The sequence below is a fragment of the Notothenia coriiceps genome, unplaced genomic scaffold (genome assembly GCF_000735185.1).
Source record: "Notothenia coriiceps isolate Sejong01 unplaced genomic scaffold, NC01 NC01_scaffold00004049, whole genome shotgun sequence".
Classification (NCBI taxonomy): domain Eukaryota; kingdom Metazoa; phylum Chordata; class Actinopteri; order Perciformes; family Nototheniidae; genus Notothenia; species Notothenia coriiceps.
In genome coordinates, this window is record NW_011336750.1 from 170,789 (window position 1) to 196,896 (window position 26,108).

General features: G+C 44.6%; 1 protein-coding gene across 1 annotated transcript in view; it reads right to left on the reverse strand.

Annotated features, from left to right (window-relative positions):
* Nucleotides 1-708: 708 nt before the first annotated feature.
* Nucleotides 709-26,108, reverse strand: part of LOC104941850 (fibroblast growth factor receptor like 1) — a 27,042-nt gene continuing 1,642 nt past the window's right edge. Inside the window, exons 3-7 of the mRNA XM_010766997.1 lie at nt 10,387-10,659; nt 5,439-5,525; nt 4,356-4,640; nt 3,100-3,453; nt 709-2,083 (exon numbers count right to left, since the gene is read on the reverse strand). Of these exons, the coding sequence (XP_010765299.1) occupies nt 1,638-2,083; nt 3,100-3,453; nt 4,356-4,640; nt 5,439-5,525; nt 10,387-10,659 (1,445 nt within the window). The 3' untranslated portion in view covers nt 709-1,637. The remainder of the gene's footprint in view (nt 2,084-3,099; nt 3,454-4,355; nt 4,641-5,438; nt 5,526-10,386; nt 10,660-26,108) is intronic.

Consider the following 26,108-nt stretch of genomic DNA (forward strand, 5'->3'; position numbering starts at 1 on the left):
TCTTTATTCACGGATATGGAAGTAACATGGCTGTTGAACCCTAAAACCAAAGTGTTCTGTGCAGACCCTTTCCTTTAGACCCACAGAGTGATTCAGTGCACTCACTCCTCACCTGTCTGGAGCCAAAGCTCATCCCGTCCTGTAGTGCTCACAACTACAGGCGCTCACCTGATACAATGCCCCCCTTCTTTCCTGAGCAGTCGCAGGGTCCTGTCACATCACTCCCAGAGGCAGGACAATGCACTTCCTAAATGGTGAAAGGAAATCCTAGCTAGATTGGAGTTGAATGAGGTGGTAGTGCGGACCAGGGGGCAGGCGGAGAGGGGGCGACTCTCTTAAATGGAAAAAGATGCTGGTCACTCGGTGTAGTCTTGCAGGGGCCATCACTCATCTGAAGAGGAGGACTGTGTGAGGCTGCTCCTGTGTCTATTCCCTCGTTCTTCACAGCATCTGTCCCTCTGCTGGCTGCCCTCTGTGTCACCCACAGCAGACACTGCTCACAGGAGGAAAGCTGACCTGTCTGTGCCCGACTGTGCAGACACTGATCTTATTCACAGGGATTGTATGCCTTTTTTAAAGTATATTTATAAATGTAAAGAGAGCATTGATCTTCCCGAGGCATGTCACTTGTTTCAGGCCATTTAATTAAACCATCAAACTTTTTTATAAGATTTAGTTTTTGAACATAATACATAAGATTGTCAAATACAACCAATAACATACAGAAACATTTAAATATTGGCATGACTAAATGAGATTAAACAGGGAGACTCAAATGTACTATGCACAACAGTATACTTTAATAACATTACATATGTAAAACACCTTATTCTGAAAAATAAACTTTGATACATTTTTTTTTTTAGCAAAATAAATTAAATATTCATAACTCAAATTGATTATAAAATGACTAAAGCTTCATACACTGGGTGGAGAAGGTGGCATCCTCTGCTGGTTTGTGTCAACATGCTAGATGCCATGAAATGATAACGAAGACCAATTTAGTTAACATGGAATCACAATTATTCCATCCCTTCAAGTCCGAGCTAAGGTTTGCGTGCAATTTAAAAACTCACCAGTCGACTATCACTTACCAGAGGATAACGTAAGGGATGAAGAAAGGTAATAAAAAGGATAGTGGTCAGCTTTCGAAACATTCTGCATCTTTAAAAAAAACAAAAGGACTACCTGAGTAGGGCACAAAACCAGCCCTTTTGTAAATCTGGAGTACCATTACCATCTTCTTTACCAGGCAGAACCTACTGCGCTCCAACAGCTGAATCAGTGAAAGGTAAAAACTCACCTCCATTTTCAGCTACACCTCAAGTAGGAACACTTCTCAGCTGGTGTGAATAGCTGCGGTTAAACTCACACGCAAAAAAACGTCCTTGTCCTTTTTGTATTAAGTGCACAACAAGGGTTCATGGATTTTTAGTGGTGTGAGAATATGACGGGTCACAAATAAGCACCAAATATGGAAGTTTGGATGTAAAAACACAAAGTATGTGTCACTGGCCACTGTTTTTTCGCGCACATGCACACACTCCAGCTACGTGAAGAGTCTTTAAAGAGTAATGCCAAGTGTTAGGGAGCCACTGTTCAGTCCCAGAGCTCATTGTCCCTCTTTGGCACCGAGGCTAACACTGAAAATGAATGTGTTGATGCTGATGTACTTTCCCGTCCACGTGGGAGTGGGTGTGCGTGTGAATGTCAGTGTAGATTTTGGGGTAGATTTTAGGGGGGATTGTCGTTCCTCCCTGTGCGAGGAGGAGCTGCTGCTGCGCCAGGTACTCCTCATAGTTCATGGAGCTCATGCAGTCTTTCTCTGGGCTGCAGGAGCTGGAGGAGGCAGCCACGCACCCCCGCTCCCTCTCTCGGTACGGCAGCCGGTGGGAGCCCTGCTGCAGGACCTGTGCAGGAGCAGCTGCATTCGAGGGAGGGGGGCAGTGCTTTCTGCTCTGGCAGAACCACAGCAGCACGGTGCCAAAGATGAACACTATTCCAGCAGGGATGCCGATGATGACGGGCCAGGGGAGGGAGCTGGAGGTCGGCGAGAACATAGGCATGATGGGAGGCTTTGTGTCTGCAAAAAGAAGAAGGCCAAAACAAAAATCAGAACAGCTTTACAACTCTCCATTGTTGCCAGGAGTTAGTTTAGTGCACAGCTGAAATGCTCAAAGGAATAGTTTCACCCTTAAATCAAAGATACATACATTTCCTCTAAGCTGTAGTGCCATGTTTCAATCTAAATGGTTGTGGTGTGAGTTGCCAAGTGTTTCAAAATGGGCAGTAAAGATGTCTGCCTTTTCTCAAATATAATGGTAATAGATGCTTTTGGCGTATCGGGTAACCGGCTAATGATCTCTGAAAAAAAGACATTGCTGGTGAGTTGTAATATTTGAACTTCAATTACCACAACCAAGTTCACCATCTAGTTCCATTATATCCAAAATAAGGAAGACATTGCTATCTTCAGCACATTGATAAAGATAACCCAAAACATTAAAAGAAGAATATGAATTGAAGGATTACTGTCTCTTTAAGGCCTGAAACAATTGATCATGTCAAGTTATTATTTTGTTGATTAATGTTTTGGTTCAGCATTTAGCCAAACCCATTTTACCGAGGTGGGTTCTGTCCAAAGGTCATGTGACGACTGAGGAAGACCGTGAGAGGAGACTGACAGCTCTGCAATCAGCTAGTCAGTGGACCTTGTCAAATCGCATATGTTGGATTTACAATGATATGAAGCGGAAAAAGTTGTGTTTTTTTCATTTCTTACAACAATGTCCTACGAAACAATAACTCAACCCAAAAAAACACGATCGTATAGCTCGACTGCCTATTTAATTTGACAGGTATTCATTTATCGGGTGAAAAATAACACAGGTCCAAAACATATCTGAAATAAAACAGATGATAACAAAACATCTGTGGTTAACATTGCTTTGTTGGCATCTGTCCTCACTGATTCTTTTCTCTTTAAAATAAACATCCGAATAAAATACACAAACTAATAGCACAGACCCTTGCCCAGGCGGCTGATGTGTTGCTCTGCAGTGTGTCTGTAAGGGGAACAGTGTGTTCCCCGGGCCTCACCTGGCAGCACAGTGAGGAAGGCGCTGCGGAAGCTGTAGCCCATGGTGTTGGCGCCTAAGCAGATGTACATGCCAGCGTCCTCCTCCTTGGCACGAGTAATGAGCAGCTTGTTGAGGTAGGAGCCGTCGGGTCGTGACCACACCTCCCCCATGGGCAGCACCACGAACCGGTGGTCCCCCACCTCGATGGTGGAGTTGTAGCGACTCTCCTCGTGAGACTCCACGCGTTTGAGCCACTGAATAACCGGCTTCACGTCGCTCCTCACTTTGCACTGGAACGACGTGGTGCCTCCGTAGTCTACCGTCGTGTTGACCGGGTGAGTGCCGGTCAAAATAGGCTTGGAGTTGGTCCTCTCTGCAGGAACACAGAGAAAAGAAACGTCAAAACACAGGGATATTTTTTTGACATGACAGCCTCGAAAATGTCTTAGTTGTCGGTACCCTTATTAGCCTCGGGCTCAGGACTTATAATTGACAGAGAGGGAGCAATACCACATGTAACACAAGAAGTATGTGTGATTAGTTGAGTTTCCTCTCTTTCTTTGCTCGTGGTTGTACAGCACACATTTCTCATGGGAAGAAGGGGGGGGGGGGCAGTTGGTCTGGCAGACAGCTGGGCTTTAATCAGCTCCAGATTGGGTGGAGGGTCTCCGAGTTAAACAGTCGCCCTCTTTCTCTTTCTCCCTCTCTCTCTCTCTCCCTCTCTCTCTCTCTCTCTCTCTCTCTCTCCCCCTCTCTCTCCCCCTATGCAAACACCAGGGCACAAGCCCTCAGTCTTGAGCCTGCTTCCTCAATATGCTTCTCATATACATGATTACCCAAGCACGTTCATCCATGCAGAAAGGATATGAATAAGACCTGCTGATCGCAATCAGACGTCAGGCGTAGGTAGATCAGAGAGAAGATTTTTTAAAGGTTACCTCGGTTAAAATCAGAACCACAATTACAAGTACTACGTTGTTTTAATTTCCCCGCAGCAATGTATAAAAGGTCACAAAAGTAGTTCATACAAACAGCAGTAATCAAGTAAATGAATCACCTCGGCCTCATCTGTTAGCAGTTATACCTGCAGATGAATATGTTTGGTATGCGTACAGCTCAGACCCTCTGTTGGTTTTTGTTTGCTGTCAAATATGTAGAATTAATGGAGCGTGGTGGTGTTTTTTTTATGTTTATAAGACTCTTGGAAGAATAAACCAGTTGTGTTTTAAAGAGGTCCTTATGTAATGAATCAAATACCATCTGTGGGGTACTCACGTATGACCTCGACTTTATACGTGGCGTTGATTTCTCCGGCCCGATTGGAGACCCTGCAGGTGTATTTGCCGCTGTGCTCTGGTGTCAAGTTTTTCAGACTTAGAGTCCACCTCTTCTGGCGGCCTTCTCCGACCTCCTGCTCCGTCAGCGGCCTGTCGTCCTTCAGCCACACGATGTCCGGTCGAGGGTTTCCATTGGCCGTGCATTTGAGCCGCACCGAGCTGCCGACGGGTCGAGCTATCACGCGTTTTCTCATTTTAGCAGGCTGAGAGAAGCGGGGACGCACTTTAAGGGACAGAAGAAGAAATATCAAGTCTCATATTTCAGCAGTGAATACATGAGTTGAGTTGATGATATGATTCGGTTTTCTTCAAGGTTGTATCTTCCTGGTCGAATGTACTTATTGTAAGTCGTTTTGGATAAAAGCGTCAGCTAAATGCAATGTAATAATGTAATAAAAGTAATAAAGTTGACAGAGGAAGATGCATCCAAACGACACACAGAATGGTTTGCAAAATGTTGAAATGTGATTTGTTGTCAACCCTCCCGATTTTCGTGGGAGACTCCCGATTTCATTGCCCTCTCCCGGTTTCCTCCCGGGGTCATATTTCTCCCGCATTTCTCCCGATTTCTGACAAAATCAGATTTACACACAACTGTTTCCACTCGGACTTTAATACAGCTACACCATTTGCTACACGTTTGGTTTCCATGGTAACACGTCTCTTTAGTAGCGCGCGCAACTCAAAGTCTGAGAGGGTGAGGCAGATATTATTCACAGAAAACAGAACAAGAATCGACAACTACTCTACTCTCTGCTCACTCCTTTCCTGGAAAATACAGGTCCAGCCCACACATATGCTCCATCAAGGACGGTGCTACAGGCCGCAAGGCAGTGCACTTACAACTACGATAAGCATGTTAATGTTAATCTAACAGCTCCGGCGATCCACTAGCACCCCCCCGCCCCCCAAATTTTGCATTTTGAAATGCTCCCGATTTCTGAGGTCTAAAGGTTGGCAAGTATGTTTGTAGTCAATAGTAAACATTGAGAACAACTGGTATGGATTCCACCACTCTTACCAAGCTTTTCTGCCTTGCCATCAGTACCCAGGTTAGACTCGGCTCCATCAGCTGCACCAGGTCCACTTTTATCAGAACCCGAGTCATCTGTAAACACAGCAGGACAACAGTCAGTCAAAAGCCAAGGACCAAAGGGGCAATTGTAAAGGGAAGATAAGGGAAATATTGCTGCATGGGATTGTGCATATTGTAGTGCTACTTTAAAAGCCTGTGTTAATTTATTGTTACAATCCTATTCTTAATTGTTAACAGTGTCACCATCACAGCTCTCATGGCAGTGACCCAGCACCACACAGTCACAGCAAAGCGCTCTTGGCTGTATTTGAGTACATTTAGCATTTATAGATAGGCTCCTCTGAGCGGGGTGCATGCTCGGGTCATTCTCTGTAGCATTTGGAAGTAATATGATCAGTTTTCATAAGCCCAGTTTCAGGAGACAGCTGTGGAGTATATGTCATTGGTTGACATCATGCAGCGGGGCTAAGACAGGGCTTGGAGCAAATATAATGAGTGAAACCTAATCAATGGTTTGTGATGCGTATGGACTTTTCGAGTTAAGCGTTGATGAATTAACCGAGCAAATCGGGTTCCTCGCCAGTATCTTCTACTCTCTGCAGAAAGATACATTAGGCAGATTATTATCAAAATAGGGCTGCTGTTAAATTATGTTATATGATACTCCTGAGAAGTTACTTCACATTAGACATAGTACTCTAAGTTTTTCTTAGCGTTTCTATCAAACTTACCAACCTCAAGGTAAGGGAAGTATAGAAACAATATGAGAGGTAACTATGTTTTACCACTGCTAAATGGAAAACTACCAGCCAGTTCTGCACCTTTTGTACCTCTTTTGGATTTCTAGTTCAGAGCAGCCTCAAGTTGGATTTTTCTAGATTCAGTTTGGCACACTTGATTCCCTCTCAGGGTTTGATTGGGTCAGGTAAATAGGCCAGATGTGACTTCTAACCCCGTCGTGGTGCCTCCCTCCGAGTCCCCCCGAAACCCTCAAAGCTCTCCGGGGTTCTCTGGGTACAAACCCTCCTTTGTTTGTCCCCTGCAACACCGAGCCCTGCCATGATGTCATGGCTATTTGAAGGGGTTTAACTGGCCAACTATAATAACCCATTCCTTTAAAAAACAGCCTGCGCTGGAAGAAATATTTCTCTGTTGCTCGCTCGGGCTCTCCACATTCCTCCTGGTTCCTGAACCTCCCAATCCAAACAGAACACGGTCCCACACTGCCGGGGTTTTCTTTTGGATTTTTTTTTTCCTGAATCTATTTCCTCTCTACTTTTAGGCAATTCTAGGGAACAATGGTGCCCTTTATATGTGTGTCCTGTTAAAGCTATCCCTTGCCACTATTGTCTTTACACTATATTGGCTCACCAGACTGCAGACAGTGCGAGGTAGAACATTGCATATCTCCCATATGATGATACTTTTGGATGAAAACAAAACCAAAAAGGAGGTGACTGAGAGGCTTCTTAATGTATGAGAGGCCTGTTCTAGTGTACTGGAAAATAAGTAAGAGCTGCAACTTATTATGGTAATCAAACTCAAATCCTTATGCACTGTATAAAATCAATGGCCGAAAGGCAAACGGAAATTCAATCAGTCATGATTCAAGTGCATGCTTATGCAAGTAACAGGATCAAATTGTTTAAAATGCAATCAGCCTCCTTCCATAAAACTTAAATCCATTCATGGTCTCTCTACAGTGTTTAGGGTCTGACGCCATCCCCTCCCACTTCATTCACAAATCCAGAGACAGGAAACATGTCACTACACACTCTCTGTGCTGGCCTCTGTGCCAGCTGAATCACAGGAAGAGGAATGATGATTGGAGGTCACAATGAGCTCCAGATGTTGTTGGGGACAGTGTAATGTCCAGGGAAAGTTATGCGCAGTGGCCTAGCATCACACTCTGGAAACCTCCAAACAGCTACCACATGTGATCAGTCACACACAAGGCAGTTTATCCAACAGCGTCTCCAGAGAGGAGCGAGATGAAAAATGTCCTGCGAAAGCCAAAACCTCCATGTAGAATAACGAGTGCTGTGTTAGCCTTGTAATATATTATCTGTGCGGACATAAACATTAAAATCCCATCCTGTACATGCTAATATGACAATCCCATCTTAATGCTAATGTGCATTCTGCTGTAAACTGAGCAGCTGAGGTTGCTGCATGCATTGCTCCGTCCTGGTGGGGGGGGGGTGCTGGGAGGTGATGGGGCCAGTTGTCAGGAGACCACCCCAAACAGGGCCCAAACAGCCAGCTGGAGGGATTGAGGAGGCGCCATGTTGCACTGACTGACCAGATTCTTCAGATAGCTCAGGGGAGGACAGGCAGTCCACTGGCAGATGGGAGGAGGGATATCTCTCCAAGTGGACCCCCGTCCCCCCCCCGTCCTTACATCACCCTGCTGCAAAACCCTTCACTCTTTCACTTCCAATCTCATTTTACGTCTTCGCTGTCTCTTTATCTTATCCTCTTGGCTTCTCTGCTGGATTTCAGGCAAGGTTTAAAAAGTTCTGCTCTCCCCACGTTGGGCCTTGAACTTGAACAGCTGCCATGGTTTCATCGACCTGTCCCCCCCCGACCAGCAATACAACAGACGGCAGTCTCTTCTCTTACTTTTTCACTCTGTGTGATCCAGTACAAATAATAAACTGACATGATAGATACTGTATGTGGAGCTATGCTGGGAGTCACCCTCCATTTACGGCATTTGAAATAAATAATCTCTCTGCTCTGATCTTTTGAAGCAACGTAATAAGCCTCTCAGCAGGTCACTGCAGTTAACTGCGTGCAACTAAATGCAAATGGTTTACAATTAGGGTAATCAACTTGAATGGAAAGTGTTGCTCATGATAATTGCAGACTATTTGGCTGTATTACTTAAATCCTGGAAGTATTTTGACAATGAGGCCCCCTAATCTTTGTGGCAAAAAAGGCACCCAGAATGCAATGCAGCCCTGATGGAACAATTATCTATAAAAACAAACCCTGTGGTGATGCTTGCCAGGATCTAATGGGATGATGGACAAGAAAGCAGAAAGAGGGGAGGGGTGAGTTACATACTGGCTGCTGGATGTCTACAGTCAGTGTGTGACGCACTCAGAGGACGAATTGGAACAAACCAAATCAGGATCAAGAGTGAGGGTCTCTCGGTAACTCCATAAAGGGCCAAAACAAAACCTTCTTGGAAGCATATTTCCACCAGATTTTTGTTCAAACGTAATCACCAATCGGGAACGTAAGCAGTCAGGTTGAACTAAACTGCCAGCGATTCACATCACATCAGTCTCAAACTGTCTTTTAAACCTCTTCGCACTGCAGCAGAAGCCAAGCCAGACAAATAATCTGTCACACTAACACACAGGGAAAAGGTTATCTATCACTGAGATGAATTGGCTCAACCTGTGTTTCTCATTCTTATTTTCCCATATGTCCCAATTTGAAATCCTTATTTAATCTGAAAACGAGTACCATGTGCATGCGCTGTATTTATTTAGAAGATATTTTTCCTATGATTTCACAAACTCTTTCTCAGGCACCATTAGGTCTGTATAAAGACTGAGGCTATTATTACTGTTCATTTACACATAAACCCTATGAATGCAGCAATAATGTGAGGCTGCTTTTTTGGTTCTATTCCCATTCACTCCATATAATTAATCTAAATTAACTGTCCGCATCCCGTCATAACGCACCGAGGATGGCGACAGTGTTCAATCAGGAGAGCTTGAAACTAAATTAAATGGACATGTTGGTTGACATCCATCCCATGATTGATTTGGCGTGTGTTACTCAACATATGTTTAGTGCACATACAAACTCAGGATGCCCTTTAAGTGCAACGCAGACACAGACATAGCCACGTCTGACTTTGATATAGCTCAACTGTAGTATGAACCTTGACATTATGGCTGGCTGCGTGCCTTCATCTGCAGCCTTTCATTTTAGCACAATCAGCAGACACCCTCTCTTTGAACTCACTGGCAACTTCATATTGAGGGGGACCCTAAAATAAACTTTGGTCCAGACTATTCCCATCTCATGATGAGCATGCTTTACTACAGAAAGCACGGCACTCTGTGTTTTTCACATCTGCCTGATTATGGCTCTTCTTCTGCAGACTGGCTGTCACAAGACCAGGCAGCCGAGAGAGACAGGGAGGGAGCGAGCGCGGAGACTCTGGCCCTAATTAGGCATCTTAGAGTAATTAGACTAAACACAGCCTTCACGCTCCACTCCGCTCATTCATCATGTTCTGCTGTAGCGCTGAGGGAAAGCACTGTACGCACAAACGAGTAACACACTGGGTCAAACCGTGGCCTAATCCTCCAGGCCCCGCTCGAAAGCTGTGTGAGAGTTCGAAGACAGACCGCCACTATTACACTGAATGTGTTTCTTATTGCGGAGCTGCAGACCTCCTGCCTCCACAGAGTGTAGCCTGAGGAAAGGGAAGAGCTTGAGATCCATTTGAGTCGCTGAGGATGAAGTAGTATGAAACAATATCCCATGCCGCTGTTGACTTTGGGCAGGGAGAGGTAGGGGCTGCACCACATACAATAGATGAGGGGATCAAGCGCTAAAGCTCTATAAATCCACTTGCTTTAGACCTCGACCTCTGTGAGCAATGCTGACTCGTAAAATTTGAAGTGTTGTGAGATTTGTTTTAGCCTGCAGGAAAGTGTAATAAATACGGCTTCAAAACAGAAAGATGATGTGGTCCTATCGTACGAATCAGGGGATTGACTCACGGCTGGTTTGAGTTACCCGACAGGTGACTTCATGTTTTATAGATGCTGGATCGAGCTTGAATTTTTAACAAGAGTGACATCTTTTACGACCCTCGATGATCTCATCTCAGGAACCTGCAGAGCAACAGGTGATACAAAGTCTCTAATGTGATCCCCATAGCAGGGCCATCTGCACTCACCGATGACGATAAGGGTGTAGTTGATGTTAACGCTCCCGAAGCCGTTGGTGGCTTTGCAGATGTAGGTCCCCGTGTCGTCCGCCTCCACCTCCTTGATCTTCAGGCCCATGCGGAGGATACGGAAACGGATCCAGCCGCTGTGGATGTTGCGCCCATCTTTGGTCCACATTATGAGAGGCGGAGGGTCTCCTTCCACCGGGCAGGGCAGCTTGATGTCGCTCCTGAGCCGAGCCATCTGTCTGTGAGAGACATTCTCAGACACCCTCGGAGGACCTGAGGACACACAAAAATGGTGAAGACTGTGAAACCAATTATTGACCTTTTTTAACAATGCAGGTTTTTCCAAGTATTACTTATTCCAGTTGTGACCAGTTCAGTAGAAGGGTGTCAAAGTTAGGTACACATTTTCAAGAAAAATCACTAATGTTTGGTAGAGATGTTTTCTTTTCTGGTTGAAAAACCGAAAAACTGGATTCGGTAGCTGTTTCGCGGCTTTGATCTTAACGTTTAGGCCGAAGTGGATGAGAAGTCCATTAAGTGCACATAGGAAAATACATTTGAACATCTATGTGCACTTTCATGACATCTGGAAAACTCCATCTGCTAATGAAGATCGTGAAAAGCTTCACAACAGCTGCTGGATGACCCTATGGTGAAATGGTTTTACCAACTGCTGTTTAAGGTCAAGACTGAATTTTGAATACATTTTTTTCTCCTTTTCCCAGTTCAAGAAAAACAAATTTAAATGACATTACATTGAGGTCGCCATTGAAAAGCGCTTTACTATTCAGGCCTACATTTGGTGAAAGCTCACCTTACCAATAAGTGGCTGGCAAAACAATGGGGTAAGAATATCAGGCAGGTCACTGGAAAAATGACTTGATGAAATAAGCATGATTGAGGAGGAAGTAGTCATTGTAAGTTTTAGGTGTAGTCAGAGTGGCGCCTCTTTCATATCCAACATTTTAAAATATATTACCAAACTTTTTTCAAACCAAGTGACATTGCAGAAATAATGTTTTAAACACCAGAGCTGCTTGGCTCACAAAAGTGTACTGGAATCAAGAAAAATGTAATAAAGTATGCTGATTTCCCGGATGTGGGCAGATGGAATGAGATTGAGGTAATTTGTCATATTTTTATCTGATTAGCCAGAAATGTTGAAACCAGATTGTAATAATTGGACAAGCCCAGCCGTCCACTGCCTGCACAGAGAGGGCAAAGTGTTCTGGCTCTGGTTTTGCGTGCAAGAGATCAAAGCGATGAGGGGGGCGGTTCGCAGAGAGACAGCAGCCTGTTCTCCCTGCGCCTAATTGGCTCAGGTCTGCTCCCTCAGATCTGGTGAAGTGGAGCGGGCAGAAACACCCTGTGATGGTGTTAGGAGGCCTGCGCCGCTGCTCGCTCAGCACCGGGCGCTCAACTAACCCCCAACCAAAAAACCAAACAAAACCCTGCATTACTGAGCAGACGAGACACGGAAGAGAAACAGGAGATCGGGGGAGTGAAAGAGGGGGAGGTAATGCAACAGAACCCTATAGCTGCAGCAGCCTCCAAAAGTACACAGTCTGTGCCTCAGAACAAATGGCCGGCCTGGTAGCAGTGAAAACAATGGGGAGGGGGGTAAGTACACATGGCCTCTCCTGAAACATATACACACACACACACACACACACACACACACACACACACACACACACACACACACACACACACACACACACACACACACACACACACACACACACACACACACACACACACACACACACACACACACACACACACACACATTCCTTTGCTGCATTTCACACATATGGTAAACAAACGATCATTATACTGATGGGGCTGCAGTGGGGGAGGCGACACAGCTCAGTCCATCTGGCTGTTATATTCTTCATAGTGCCAACAGATGTATTTAGCTGCAGGTACACCATCTGGACTGCTGGGCCGGTGACCTTTAATGCTGAAAAAGCTGAACTCAGTTATGATTTATAAGTCATGGCACAGAACTCTGTGGAAAAAAGGCGCCACTTGAGCGTAAAACCAATGAAACCTCCTTCCTTTTTTGTTTCTATGTTTTTCTCAGCCATGCATGAACACACACACAAACTCAGAGTTTTTCCTTCCTCTCTGTGAAAGGCCTCTCCCTGGTCCGCAGCATGCACAGGAAATTGGAAGTGTCATTGTTTATGTCTGTGGAGAAAACGCGACCACTGTTTTTTTGGCTGTTGTCAGCTGGCCCATATCTCACTCCTCTGCTACCAGGACAGCTGAACAGAGGCTCTCAGTGTCCAGCTCCAGTCTCCGCTTTAACAACACAGACTGGTCACAGCCTTGGCTCGCTGCTGCGGGAGCTCATTCGGACTGAATTGATCCTGAGAGACTGAAACGCCTTGTAAAAACAAACAAATCTTGAACAAAAAGGCCTCAGTTATCTCTCTTGACTTATGGTCCTGCAAGCCACTTAGCCATGTGCTTCTTCTGGATTAATTGATACACAAAAAAACGATTCATTTCAAAGATTTAACTAAAGCAAAATGTCAAAACACATTGACCCAGCCTCCAAACTTCCTCTCAAACACAGCTTTCTGAAAGACAGAAAAGGGTGAACAACATATCTCTGCAGTGTTAGTTGCAGGGCACCTGACACTAACTGCAAACTTAACCTTGGCTTTCTAGCTTAGATCCTTATTTAAATGTATTTGTATGCTTCGTAAGGTTTTTGCATATAAATGGTCGGATGAAATACAATGTTGGCTTGATTTCCTGTTTTGGTACAGTATGATAATAACTGTTTCTTTCATTGTGATAAAGGTCTATGTTATCTTGAAGTTTGGTCATTTAGTACAATTCCTGAAAAAATGTGGATTTTGCTCCAAGTCCAAGGAATATGCAACAAATGATTTCCTCCCTCCATCTCCACTCTTAAAAAATCTTTGAAGTCCTTTTGAAAAACAAGGCATGAAGAGGTGCTGAAATCAAGGACACCGTCTGAGTAATTTCATAAGTATTTGTGCTGTGTGCATGACCACAATCCTTTCTTCAATAGAGACTCTCCTCCTCCTCCTCCTCCTCCTCCTCCTCAAGGACAGGTTCTCTTAACCTTGGATTTGAAAAGCACGGAAACTACCACACAGAGGCCCTCTGTAAAAGAAAAACAAATTCAGAGAGAAATTGTTGCCTTATTGGCTTGATTGTAAGATACATAGCTGCACTTCTCTCGGTTGTTTTAGCTTTGGTCTCCTGAGGCCCCTTTATGAACAGAATTGGGAGGGATGAAACCCTCTTTAATGGTCACACATGCAGAGCACACAGCACACACAGTGAAATGTGTTCTCTGCTTTTAACCCATCCTAGTACCAGGCGTCTAGTACTAGGAGCAGTGGGCAGTTAGTGTACAGCGCTCGGGGAGCAATGGGGGAAGGGGGGTGTCCGGTGCCTTGCTCAAGGGCACCATTGCAGGGCAGGAGGTGAACTGGGACCTCTCCAAGTAGCAGTCCACACTCCATATTCTAGGTCTGGTCGGGGACTTGAACCGGCGACGCTACAGCTCCCAGGCCAAGCCCCTACTGACTGAGCCACCGCCATGCTGCTGAACTAAGCGTTATGTTCCTCTACAAAGGCTTTGATGAATTGCAATCTTACACAATTGTGACTAACTGGTGAGTGGGTTTTACTCAAATTGTTAGAATTGTAAACTGGCTTGTAAATGATAAAATGATACACATGACCACATGGGCTTTCCCATAATTCAGTGTGGGTACGGCGCTCCTTATTAAAGCCAAGCTCCATGTGTGAATGGGATCTTTCATAGCGCAGGAAGAGGAGGAGGGCTGGCGACTCTCAGAATTAGCTCTGTTTTTCTTTGCTCAATTTGGTGATGGATTATTTTAAGAGAAAGGGGGCACATTCAATAGGAGGCATTCTTGTGATTCAGACTAAATATAGACATGTTTCAAAACCATGTGAGCGGGTTAATGAACTGTTGATCTGATGTGCAGGCATCCGTGGATAGAAATATCTTCTGAAGAAAGAAAAACACACTACAAAGGTTGCCAGAAGTATAATGTAATTGTGTATTGATTTGTAATGACGTGAACATGCATTTGTCTTCCCATACAGAGTGCTTTGGTCTTTCTAGTCATTGCAAACATGTCAATAAAGGCTTGGCTTGGCTGCTGACAGCCGCTCTAATAGCGAACACCTGGAACTTAACCAACCGCAATGAGAACAACTTGATAATGCACGCAACACCGTCTGCCCTGCACAGGATATAGTTTTTCAAACAACACTTAAAACATCTTCTAATAACAAGGATTCAGTCCTTGATCTCTTGCCAACTGCAAAAATGTCTTGTGCATCAAAAGGCTTTTGCACAGTGCCAGACTGATTCATTACTTGGATAAACACTGATCTGAGTGAATGTGTCTTCAATATGCAGTATTTACATAAAGGATAAGAGGCAGAGAGACAGATAGAAGCTGGAGAATGCTTCCTCCTACTCAGCAGCACTGTGTTAGCTCAGCAGACCGTACAAGAGCGGACAGACCTCCAACATGAGAGAGGAACTTTAATGGAGCCTGTGCTTCCAGGGTAGCCTTTAAAACCTCAGGAGCACTTTTATAGTAGAGATCAACAGTGACTTGAGAAAAGTAAGCTGAGTTCAAGGAACATGGGAGGGAAGGAAATAAAAAAAGCACCAAAAACGACATGAAAGCTGGAAACCAAATCCAGAGTCGGTGACTTTACTTGAGGCTGGAGGGGTCGGGTGGAGGCAAAGGTGAGGCAGCTCGGGGAGTGTGTGAAAGGCCAGAGCTTCTGTTCAGAGCCTGCACTCACCTATACATTTCACAAGCAAAGATAACAATCAGCATAAAACAGTGAGAGAGAAAGAGAGGAGGGGGAGAACCACCTTGGCAAATCAAGAAAGGAGGCGAGGTGAGGGGGAGGCAGGAGGGAGGGGGGGTCAGTGGCAGGGCCGGGGTGAGAGGGGCCGGGATAGGTGGAGTGGCGGTGGAGGCCGTTCTGACAGCAGCGGGGCAGCCAGGGGTGAAGAATGCCGTCTTTTCTTACCAGACGTCCTGCCCAGCTACTTCACCCAGTGTGGTAATCAATACCGCTTATTCTCCCCTCTCGGCTTTCCAATCAATAGATAAGAGCAGGGCAGGACAATGGCTCTTTCTTCAGCACCATCTGATTTGGGCTGAATAGCAACTGCTTCGGTGGTGGGAATGGTACAGGAGGAGCTATTGGGTGACATGAGGGACCAGAGAAACAGCAGGAGGGGGTGGTATACGAAGAAAGAGGTGGAGAGAATCAGATGCTCCAGTCGATGCATCTGATTAAAGCTGAATCACTAGAAAAACGTTGCTGCCTGCTTGCAGGGAATCTGCTTCCTTTACTAATGGCCCCCCGAACAACAGGCTCCTTCCGAACCCTCATCAAACGAACAGGAAAGAAGCAGGGAGAAATTACTCCAGCGTCATAAAGCTTCTGGAAACATCTCCATCACGCGGCCTACCCTTGACAGGCCCTACTGTGGAGCCTTTGAACTCTAAGCTGCTACATTTCATTAAACTTGACTGCCTTCTCCCGCTCCCAGCTGCCTCTGTTGGAGAGAAGCAGCATGTGTGTGTGTTTTTGTAAAGCCCTTACAACTGTCATCTGTAGATACAACCACTATCACTCAGTTTGTTTGTCATTACATTGGGGATACATTTAAATGTTTCTGAATATCATTTAAATAAAGGGTATCCACCTTCGCCGAAACGTGATAAAAAACAAACGCCCTTTATAAATAAAACTTTGATTAAGGTCAACTGAAAAGGCCATATATACAACTAGCTGGTGTGTATTTTGTTTTTGGAACTACTGAGTCATCTGAGATGCATAAAGCTCCAGGTGACTTAATCCCGCTCCTTGGAGAAATATTCCATCTTAAAAGTGAATGATAGTGTGATTACATGAAGAGCCCCTTTTCATTCAGGTTTTCCCTTAAGTACTCCATGCGTCCGCAAGCTTGGAAAAGTACGGAGTCCCTATGGAAAAAGTCATTAAGTTGGATTAATAGAAGCCTTTCACATAATGTTTACGGAGTGCCCATTTTGTTTTATAACGGGGTAGTACATAGGAGTTGCAGTGGAAAGGTTTAAAGCCTGCTTTTCAAACGTCTTTTCCTCTACCACTGTACCAAAGAGGTATTTTCTTTAGAAGGCTTTTTTTATATTTTTGGTTATAATGATTATTAATCTTACTTGTTAGGAGTCTTCTAAAATGTGCCAGTACTTCATTGACAGGGTTCATACACTTTTTCACTAATGATTTTCAATGACTTCTCCACGACCTTTACCTCATTTTCCATGACCGAAAAAAATACTCTTTCTCAGCGGTACCAGGAACAGGAAAATAAGGCCTGCATATGAAACATGTTGTGCCTATTTAAAACAAATCAAATAGTAGGCTTACTAGCTTCGATACGCTAAAGCAACTCAAATCTCTCACCAGCAAAATACCTCGACAGTTAAATGCTAATTTACGTTTCATTACGATACGATACATTATTTATTATCATTATAGTATTACTATTTTGGCGATTAGATAAAATATAAATTATATTTAATGCATCTTTAGTTACTTTTCCAAAACTTTGGGAAAAATATTGTTTTCCATAACTTTTCCAGGGCCTGGAATTAGCTTTTTGAATTTCTTTTCCAGGTTTTTAATGACTGTAAGAACCCTGCATTATTGTCTACATTGGTTTGAGTGAAAGAGTTTTGTTCCTTCTTCTCTTTCAGTTTTTTTTCCTTTTTTGTTGTTTTCCTTGTGTTTTTCAAAGTGTACAGCAATACTTTATATTTTCTTAATGTAAACAAAAAACACAAACTACACTAAATAGATGTTACAAAGGTTTTTATGAGGTTGTGTGTGAATGCATGAATGCAGGTCAATGCGTGGTCACAGCTATTGTGAGGTTGTTATCTCTTTCTGGGTACGTACAGGTATATGTTCACAGGAAGAGAAAGGAATGGCAAATACAGGAGCAAGGTAATGTTCACTTATTTGTTTTGTTCTTTTAACAAAACTGCCAAAAAGTAAATGAAAAAAGGTTAGAAAAAGATATTGTAAGAAAACATAAATATTGTCTGCAAAAACCATGCTATCGTTTAGGACAAACTGATCATTTGAATTGCTTATTACATTTTCTTATATATATATATTGTTTTTTTACATTTGAGCATCCTATTGAAAGTAGTCCACACTCCTATAGTGACCATAAACATCTTGAATCTTAAACAACCTTCAATCAGTCGGGAAAAAAAAGAAAAATATTCTTAGTGAATACTTGAACAACCAACTTCGGTGGTACAACTTTTCATGCAAATTTGAGTTGGTAATTTTCTGGTCCTGCCCCTTCAGAAAGAGAGCACAGTGAGTGGCACTCTAGTCGCTTTATCTCACTCCATTAGGCTAAGGCCCGGTGCACACACAGGGGCTGAGTGTGTGCTTAGGGCCACTTATCAGGGGAGAGGCAACAGGAGGGAGGCTGGGAAGCCAGAGAAAGGCCAGATAGAGTGACAGACAGAGACAGAGAAAGAGGGGTCAGAGGAGGGGAGAGAAAGCAAATGAAGCCAAGGACAGAGAGGGGAGTAGGGTGAGGGTTGAACAGAGGATGGTTGATTTAGAGAGTGGCAGAGAGCAGAGGCTAAGATGGCAGAGAGGCCTCCTTTAACACACGGTTTATAAAGAGAGGAGGGCTGCATGGGGGAGAGAAGGGGGATTAGGTGGGCCCAGGCGGCAGTAACCAGGAATCCTAACAATCTCACACCCCACTCCCTGGCCCGGGCTCAGCCTCGGCCACATGACACACGCAAACAGACCCCTCTCTCTGCAGCACAGAGCCGGGCACCTGTTTATTACTGTCTGTCTCGTGTGTTTGGAGATGGGCCCACCACTTGGCACTGAAAGGGACATTGTGTGAACGCTCACACATGTTTGGCTTCTCTGGACCGCCTGTGCATTGTCTCCTATTCTCTCCCACAAAAACACACAGGAAGTTTAGACAGAACGTTTATATTGTAGTCCCCGTGCCACAGAAAACAAAGTCGGTCCACGATTAAAACCCTAACTCTAGATAAGGATTTAACCACATACTCCTTCCTGCAGAGCAGTGGTGCCAAACATCTTCCTGAGGGGAGACAATCAGCAGAATAGGAAAGCAGTACAAAAACATGTATGCACCTTATTATACAACTGTTTCCCCTAGATGTTTCTCAAATCCAGTGGTTTCTGATATACGATATAGGAGCTTCAAATTGATCCCACAATAAATCTCAAAGGTCCTAAGATGGTGAAATAGATATAGTATCTTACATCAAAGTATTTTCTTGAGAAATACTGAATAAGTACACCTCTTGCATGTAATACTTCTCCATATAAAGACAAGATCCTAAACTGTGAATTGAGTGGTACAAGGAGACACTGTTTCATAGTAAGGGTCTTAAAAGACAATATGCTTTGGTTCGTAAAAAATACTAAAAGTGTGTCAGTGCCTATACAACTTTTAGAGGAATGTAAAGAGGATTTTGTTTCAGAACCTTTTCTCATCTAAGAAAAAAGCCACATGTCCTAATGTGAAATGCTGAGTAAGACTATAATCTAAAAGTTAACCTAAATCAGGTCAAGCAAGCATTTGATCCCAGCTTCGACTGTTTTATTGACAATTTCTCATTGGTCCCACCAAAGTGTTGGCTCTTATCCCATATACTGTACATGCAAATGGTGACAATGGGACACAAGCAAACATTGCTTTGCCAAAACCATGAGAACCACAGCTGCAGAGCATGCTCACTGGACTAGAAACCCTGACGGCATGTTCCAACGTCTCCTCATAACAAGACCTCTGTTTATGTTGTTTCATTGGCTCCGTCAGTTAACAGCGAGGACTCGGAGCATCCTTCCACTCCCTGCTTCCACACTTCCTCCTACCTCCTGCATTCCACCGTGGGAAAACTACCCAACCTGCGCTTGGCTCCTTGTGTACAGTTGACACAGTCGGAGTCCAGTCTGAAGGTGCAGAATGAGATACAGATGTCCTATTAAGGAAAGCCACCGTTGCTCTGCGTTGGTCTGCTGTTCTACTGAGTGGCAGGGAAGCACTGAGGCTGTAAACAAGACGTTTTAACCCAGACATGCTGTCACCAGCGGACCAGTGTGTGTGTGTCTTTGTGTGTTGCGGTCACATCTGTGTGATGGTGACGATGATGATGGCCAATCCAGCACTGAGTGCCCCTTATTTCTCCGTCTCCAGGAACCCTACACCGGCGTACAGTCTGAGGATCAGCCAATCTCCATGACACTGGGAAGCGCTTTACACCAGCGCCTTTGTCAACAAGGTCTTTTCAGGAGAGGCCCATTGACAGACTGTGATGTAGCAGGAGTGTTTGGGCAGAATGGAGCGATTCAGAGGGAGGGAGAAGCTAGGAGAGGAGTGTGTGAGGGAAAGAGAAAGGCGGGTGAGACAGAGACGAGACAGAGCGGGAGAAAGGGGGGAGAGGCAACGCGAGACAGACAGACGGGGTGGAGGAACTGGCAAAGCTCTCACTGACAGCAATGGGGCCTCTTGACAATCCAGGAATATTGTCTGAAATCAATCTGTCACCGTGGAGCTGTTGAGCCTGTCATTACGATGTGGTACTCGCCCTTTCACTGTGACAATTTGTTCAGTGCGTTCCCAGTTCACCTTATGACTCGGCCGTACAAAGGTCACTGTCCTCTATCCATCGCTGTCCGCCAGTCTGACTGTCTCTCTCTTTGTTAATCAACTGTCCACTCTGAGCAGTCCTTTAGTCAAGGTGACCTGCACAGGAATAGGCGGCTGATGAGCAGAATAATCTGCTGTAACATCATTAAATCCCTTTATCAGAACACATTTCCGTGAAGAACTGAAAAGTTAGGCCACACTGGAGGTGTCGAAAGAATAGTCAGAGAAGCATCAAAGTCATTTGTATTCAACATTCAAATTTCACGGCAATCTATCATATAGTTGTAACTCTGAACCACAACTGTCAAACTCACGGTGGCTTTACAGGAGAACCCGAAGGATCACCACATTTCATGAAAATCCATCAAAAAGTTGTATTTCAGTCCTGACCAAAAAGTGGAACCGACCGAAGAACCCGCAGACAAGCCCATGATGACATCCCTAGAGTCTGGCTGCTAACATGGTCTAAAAATAAACAAAAAGAACACTTGGTTGAGTTAATATTGAATCTAGACGCAGAATAACTGTATAAATGAAGCAGTGCCCCCATCTGCCAAGCCTCTAACTCCAAGTACATCCAGGCTGTGGGCTGATCCCATGCCAAACTCACATCCCTGTGCATGTGGAAATCAAATCAGTTTCACTGCATGGTGCAGAATTCCAGTCTGGGACAGCAGTAGCTCTGCTATAAAATATGACAGATTATACTCTTTGCTCCTGAAATGAATTTTCCTCCCTTGTCCCATTCCACTCTTTGAGTCAAAGTAGGGACTGTATTTCCAATCATTACAGAAGTCCGCTGATATAAAATCAAGGCCTCTTTGCCTCGCTGCCTCACCTTCAGTGTTGAGAGAGACCGCTGCTGGAAACGGGTGCAAACAAATTCCATCATGACAGTCTAACCGCTTGCAATGAAAACTTGCATTTTGACGAACTGTGACAAGCAATTGCCCAGACCAGACTCTTTTTAACCACAATGAATGGGTACAAAGCACAAAGAATTTCCAAGGTCGCTCAAAAGAATCGCTAATGAAAAACAAAGTGGAAGTGAAAAAGCCACAAAGCCATGTGGGGTCTCATTGAAGCTCATCGGAGGTGAACTGAGAGAGGGGGAGACTGAGGAGGGGAGGATATGGAAGGAACTGGAAGGAGGGTCCGGGGGTGTGTGTCGAAGGCAGCGGAGGCCTCATTCAGAGCTCGTTATCCCAGCCGTCCCCTGGCTCGGCTTTCTTCAGGCTCAGCCAGCCATCTCTGTTGCCACCACCATAACTTTCAATCAACCTTTTAAATGCAGAACGCCGGTGTGTGTGTGTGTGTGTGTGTGTGTGTGTGTGTGTGTGTGTGTGTGTGTGTGTGTGTGTGTTTCAGAACAACAAGGGACTTCTAATGAAACCCCCAGAGAGCTGGAGATAGCAGAAAAATAAAAGGGAAAAACGTGGATAATCCATGACGCCTGATATCACAATATAAGGATGACTATCATGCAACCGCATCCCAAAACAGAAAGTCAACTATGAAAGACTAGAAAGCACACGGATGTAAAAAAAAAAAAACACAGGAAGCTCAACATCACGTTATATGCATCATGTACCTCCTTTCTGCCTGATTTGTTATCTTGATGAAGTCAGCAGAACCCATTCAAGCAGGCTGTGGCAAGTACAGCAAACAAGCACATACAGTAAGATGGGCCAGATAATATTTCTGCAGTTAAAATCTGCCTTTTATTCACTAACATCACAATGACAACTGTTGAGCCTGTCCCAACCTGCTCAGTCTAAGCAACATCCTAAAGGCCCCCATCTCACCAATACAGTATAGATGTGTTTTCCTGACATAACAAAACCTTGTCACGGTACATGTTTTGTACATTTTTCACAAGGTTGTTTGAGTCCAATGCAGAAGATGCCAAAAGAGACAATCCTTAAGTAGGAGCAGGGAGAACAAAAAAGAATGAACGTTTCCATTTCTCCAGGTCCTGCCTGCAGCTACATGCATGGTCCAAACCTTAAATCTACACGCTAAAATCAACAGGAAAACAAAACCAGCTTCTCCTCTTGACGAGTGAAGAAGGTGAGCAATTGGAAACTCATCCTTTGACTAAAGTGACTGAGTGAACAGCTGTGGGGCACAAAACGGTGTGGTGGGAGATGGAGGAGAAGGAGGAGGAGGGGGAGGAGGGAGGCGTCTCTCTCCATGACTTCTCAAAAGGAAAAGAGAAAACAGAGCAGAATGGAGAAATGAAGCAAGCTTAGAAAGAGGGGTTGCGCAAGACAAACACTTCCCACTGTGGGGCTGAACTGTTATTGTAAGGTCACTTGTAAGGTTCCAGCAAGGCGGACCCTCAGCCCCCCCATATAGGTCCCTTTCCAGTCGCTCAGTCCAAGGGTGTAACACAGCAGCTAGAACTGTGGATCCTAACAACGTCCAGTGTCATCCCCAAATTGATGTGAAATCATAAACATCTGTTCTTCACACATCTGTTAAATAAAGTGTATTGAGTCACACACAGTCATTTATCATCTGAATGGTGTTTGCCTGGCTGCTCCATAACAAGGCACTGTCTAGGCAGCTCCATGGGTTTTGGGCAGGTTAATGAGAGCAAAAGGAATTCTATTTAACTGACCCCAAATCCATTCAGCAAGCAGGAAGAGTGTGTGTGGTCTGAAAACACTCCCGGAGCCAACTGCCCAAACAAACTAATGAGCATTGTACACACACACAGACCTTCATATGATTCAATAGAGTTTGTTTGTTTTGAAAAGAGGAAGAAAACTAAATTCTCCTCCTGTGCATTGAAGCATTGGCATACAGCTGGAAATGACAAACACTGAAAGCGGACAATACCTTGTTGAAACTCCACATGAATGCTAATTGAAGAGGCCATTAAAGTCAGTCAATGAGGGGAGTGTTGCTCACGGGGATTATATGACCCTGCTAAAGTAAACACCAACTGACCTCCATTATGACTACTTATCACAGCTACAGCCCTTTCCTTTCTTTCCCCTCGGAGGGGTGAAGTCTGACACATTCCTCTCCACCAATGTTTCCTCTGTGCGCTGATAGATGAGGAACATGGATTGCTACAATGGTGGTAACATGACTTCCGTGATAGAAACAGGGGGATCCGTAGAGGAATGAATATTATTTCCACCTGGTGTGGAGGGGGGAAGAGGTTGAGCGGGGTTGTTGGTGTACCTCTGAGGTTTTCCAAATTGCCCTGTGCTCCTTGGATGTCTCATTATCATGACTGTTCCCAGGGTAATTTCAGCCTGCTTAATAAAACACATGCATATATTCAGTCGCACGAAAGCGGTGCCCATTCGCTCTCATAACTTCTTCTCACGCACCTCTAAATGGCAGCGCCTCAGTAAAGAGAGTCCCTCGTCTACTCTGAGTTCTAATAGATGCCTACAGTCTGCAGGGATGGATGAGGAGTGTTTAAAATTAATTACTGCTGCCCTGTCCAACCTGGGGGACCACTGCATGTAATAATCCATCCATTGTTCTCCACAAATGGACCCAGACTCAGCAAATAGGGGCTACCCCAGGCTGAGAAAGGCTGGGTGGGATTAAAGGTCAGCTCATGCCTTGTTTTAACGACAGCACATTAACTTAACTTACTTCCTTCGACTTTACACTGGTAATAAATGGGAGGAAATGCAAAGAGAAGCAGGGGGAAAGAAGGGGGACGTGTGTAAGAAGGGTGGCAGGAAGTGTCTGCTTTGCAAAAGAGAAAATTGGAGGTGATGTGTTGAAGAGCCACTGAGACTAGAGGTGAAGTAGAAGATGAGAAATGTTTTTAAAAAACTAAGCATCTCATGAAACTGATTGTATTTCTAAAACTCTGAATGGAGCATTGAAGTGTGTTGGGGATGGATTGTATAAAACACAGCAGAACAGCCATGCTACATTCTCAACAAAATAAACAGCTTAGCTCACAAGCCAGAAAACCAATTTTACACTTTCTGACTATTCAGGAGCTATTTAAAATATAAGAGGACTTTGGGGCATTTGGTTACTGAGAAACTAGCCTCATTATGGTTTAAGGAAGTGGAAAACTGTCTGGGAGCCAAATAGCCTTGTGATTTTAAAAGCCTTTGGCATGCAATTTATCTCATTGTACCTTCTTGTTATGAAACCATGATGTAACTCTCCTATAAAATTGTATATTTTCCGACAGGGTTGCAGAGTGGTTTGCATTCTTTTAACTCCACTAAGCGAAGCGGCTCCAGAGGTGAAGCAAACATGTGATAAAAAAAGAAGTCACATACATGCACAAAAACACACTGTACTTGAGGCCTGTTTCTAATTAAAAACGCATCAAAACAGTACTATTCAGTGAGTGTGTGTGTTCATTGTTAGACACCTGGGGCCTCTGTGTTTCTCCCAGGGTGCATTTCTGCAGATCCATATGTCCAGGCCGCTGCATTCTTCAGTTGGTGGAGCCCAGTGGTCCCCGGGCCTGTCACCACATTAGAGGCTCTGCTGGGACAGATCACTGAGCACCTCCTCCAGCTGCTGAGGGTGGCCCGACACCAGAGGGGGAGGAAAGAAGGCGCTGGGATGGAGAGGAAGTGCAGGGGTTCCTCTGGGGGGGGTTTCTTAAGGAATAATTCTTGCTTGGCCAGTCGCAAAGTTGTGGCAGTGGAGAGAGGGAGGGTCCTATGTGCGTGAGTGTGTGTGGGCAGGGGGTCCAGGGTCAGATGTCGCCCGATGACTGACAGCAACAGGCTTAACATCGTTCACCCAAACTCACTGTCTTCTGGTGCGATGACTTGAAATGTTTGGTAAGTAACACTTCCCATGTGTTTTTACTGTTAGACACACAAGTCAGCGGGGGCCTGTCGTTTATAATTTAATTTACACTTGTCAAAGATGTCATCATGCATTGTTAAATGTTACAGGAAGAGTTTTACAGCTTTCCTGGCTTCGGCTGCACTATAACAGCACAAGTTTCGAGTCAAACCCCTGACTGTATTTCACAGCTTGTCAGAGTCAAGCTGTTGCATTTGGACTGTCACACAAGGCTCACTGTATTTGCTGCTGCTGCTGCTGCTGCTGGAGGGAGAACTGTGGAATATTTATTCTTCACAGTTTTGTCAAGCATCATTCAAAATCATCTCACTGCCAACTACATATTTTTTGATGTGTCTATCCGTCTGTGCATATGCAACCACTTTCAGGGAAACTCTGAAAAACAGGCGGCAAATTCTTCCTTTTCTCAGCCATTAATTCAGTTAACATGCATTGGACCTCCACGTTCCCATTTGCATTCCTCCTGCAGTGACATCTGTTAATCTGTAAACATACAAAATTGCCTGTCTAATCTTATTTAGCCCTCACGTCTTGTTTACTTTTGGTTTAGTCGTGCCGTGAAGGCATGGCTGCCATGCTGTGAATAAGGCATTGTCTGCAGACCCACAGATCTAATCTCCCCCTCTAAACTGCCGTCAACCCCTCCTCTACCTTGAGCCCTGATAGCCACATGCAGGTATTGTAGCCATCAGACGCCTCTTGAATTCACTCCCATGCTGAGCAGGAGAAGAAAGAGAGCGCTATGGAGCCTGCTTGTTGTACCAGTGTCTGATCTTCCGGGGAAATGGGTCTGGCTTTCAGATTTCTTTCATTAAAGTGTAGTTTCAAGTTTTGGCTCGGTCTTTGACTCATGCCGCTGGATTGCATCAGACACGGTTCAATAGCCAGTGATGGTGGATGAAATCATAGAAATTGCCTCGACAGTCGTTCATGACCTGTTGACAAGCTTACTGTAAGTTGTCTTTATAAAGAAAAGTATTGATAGTGGCACAATACACACTGCAGTGAATTGTGGTCAGACTGAGGTCTCCACACATACATACACACACACACACACACACACACACACACACACACACACACACACACACACACACACACACACACACACACACACACACACACACACACACACACACACACTCTC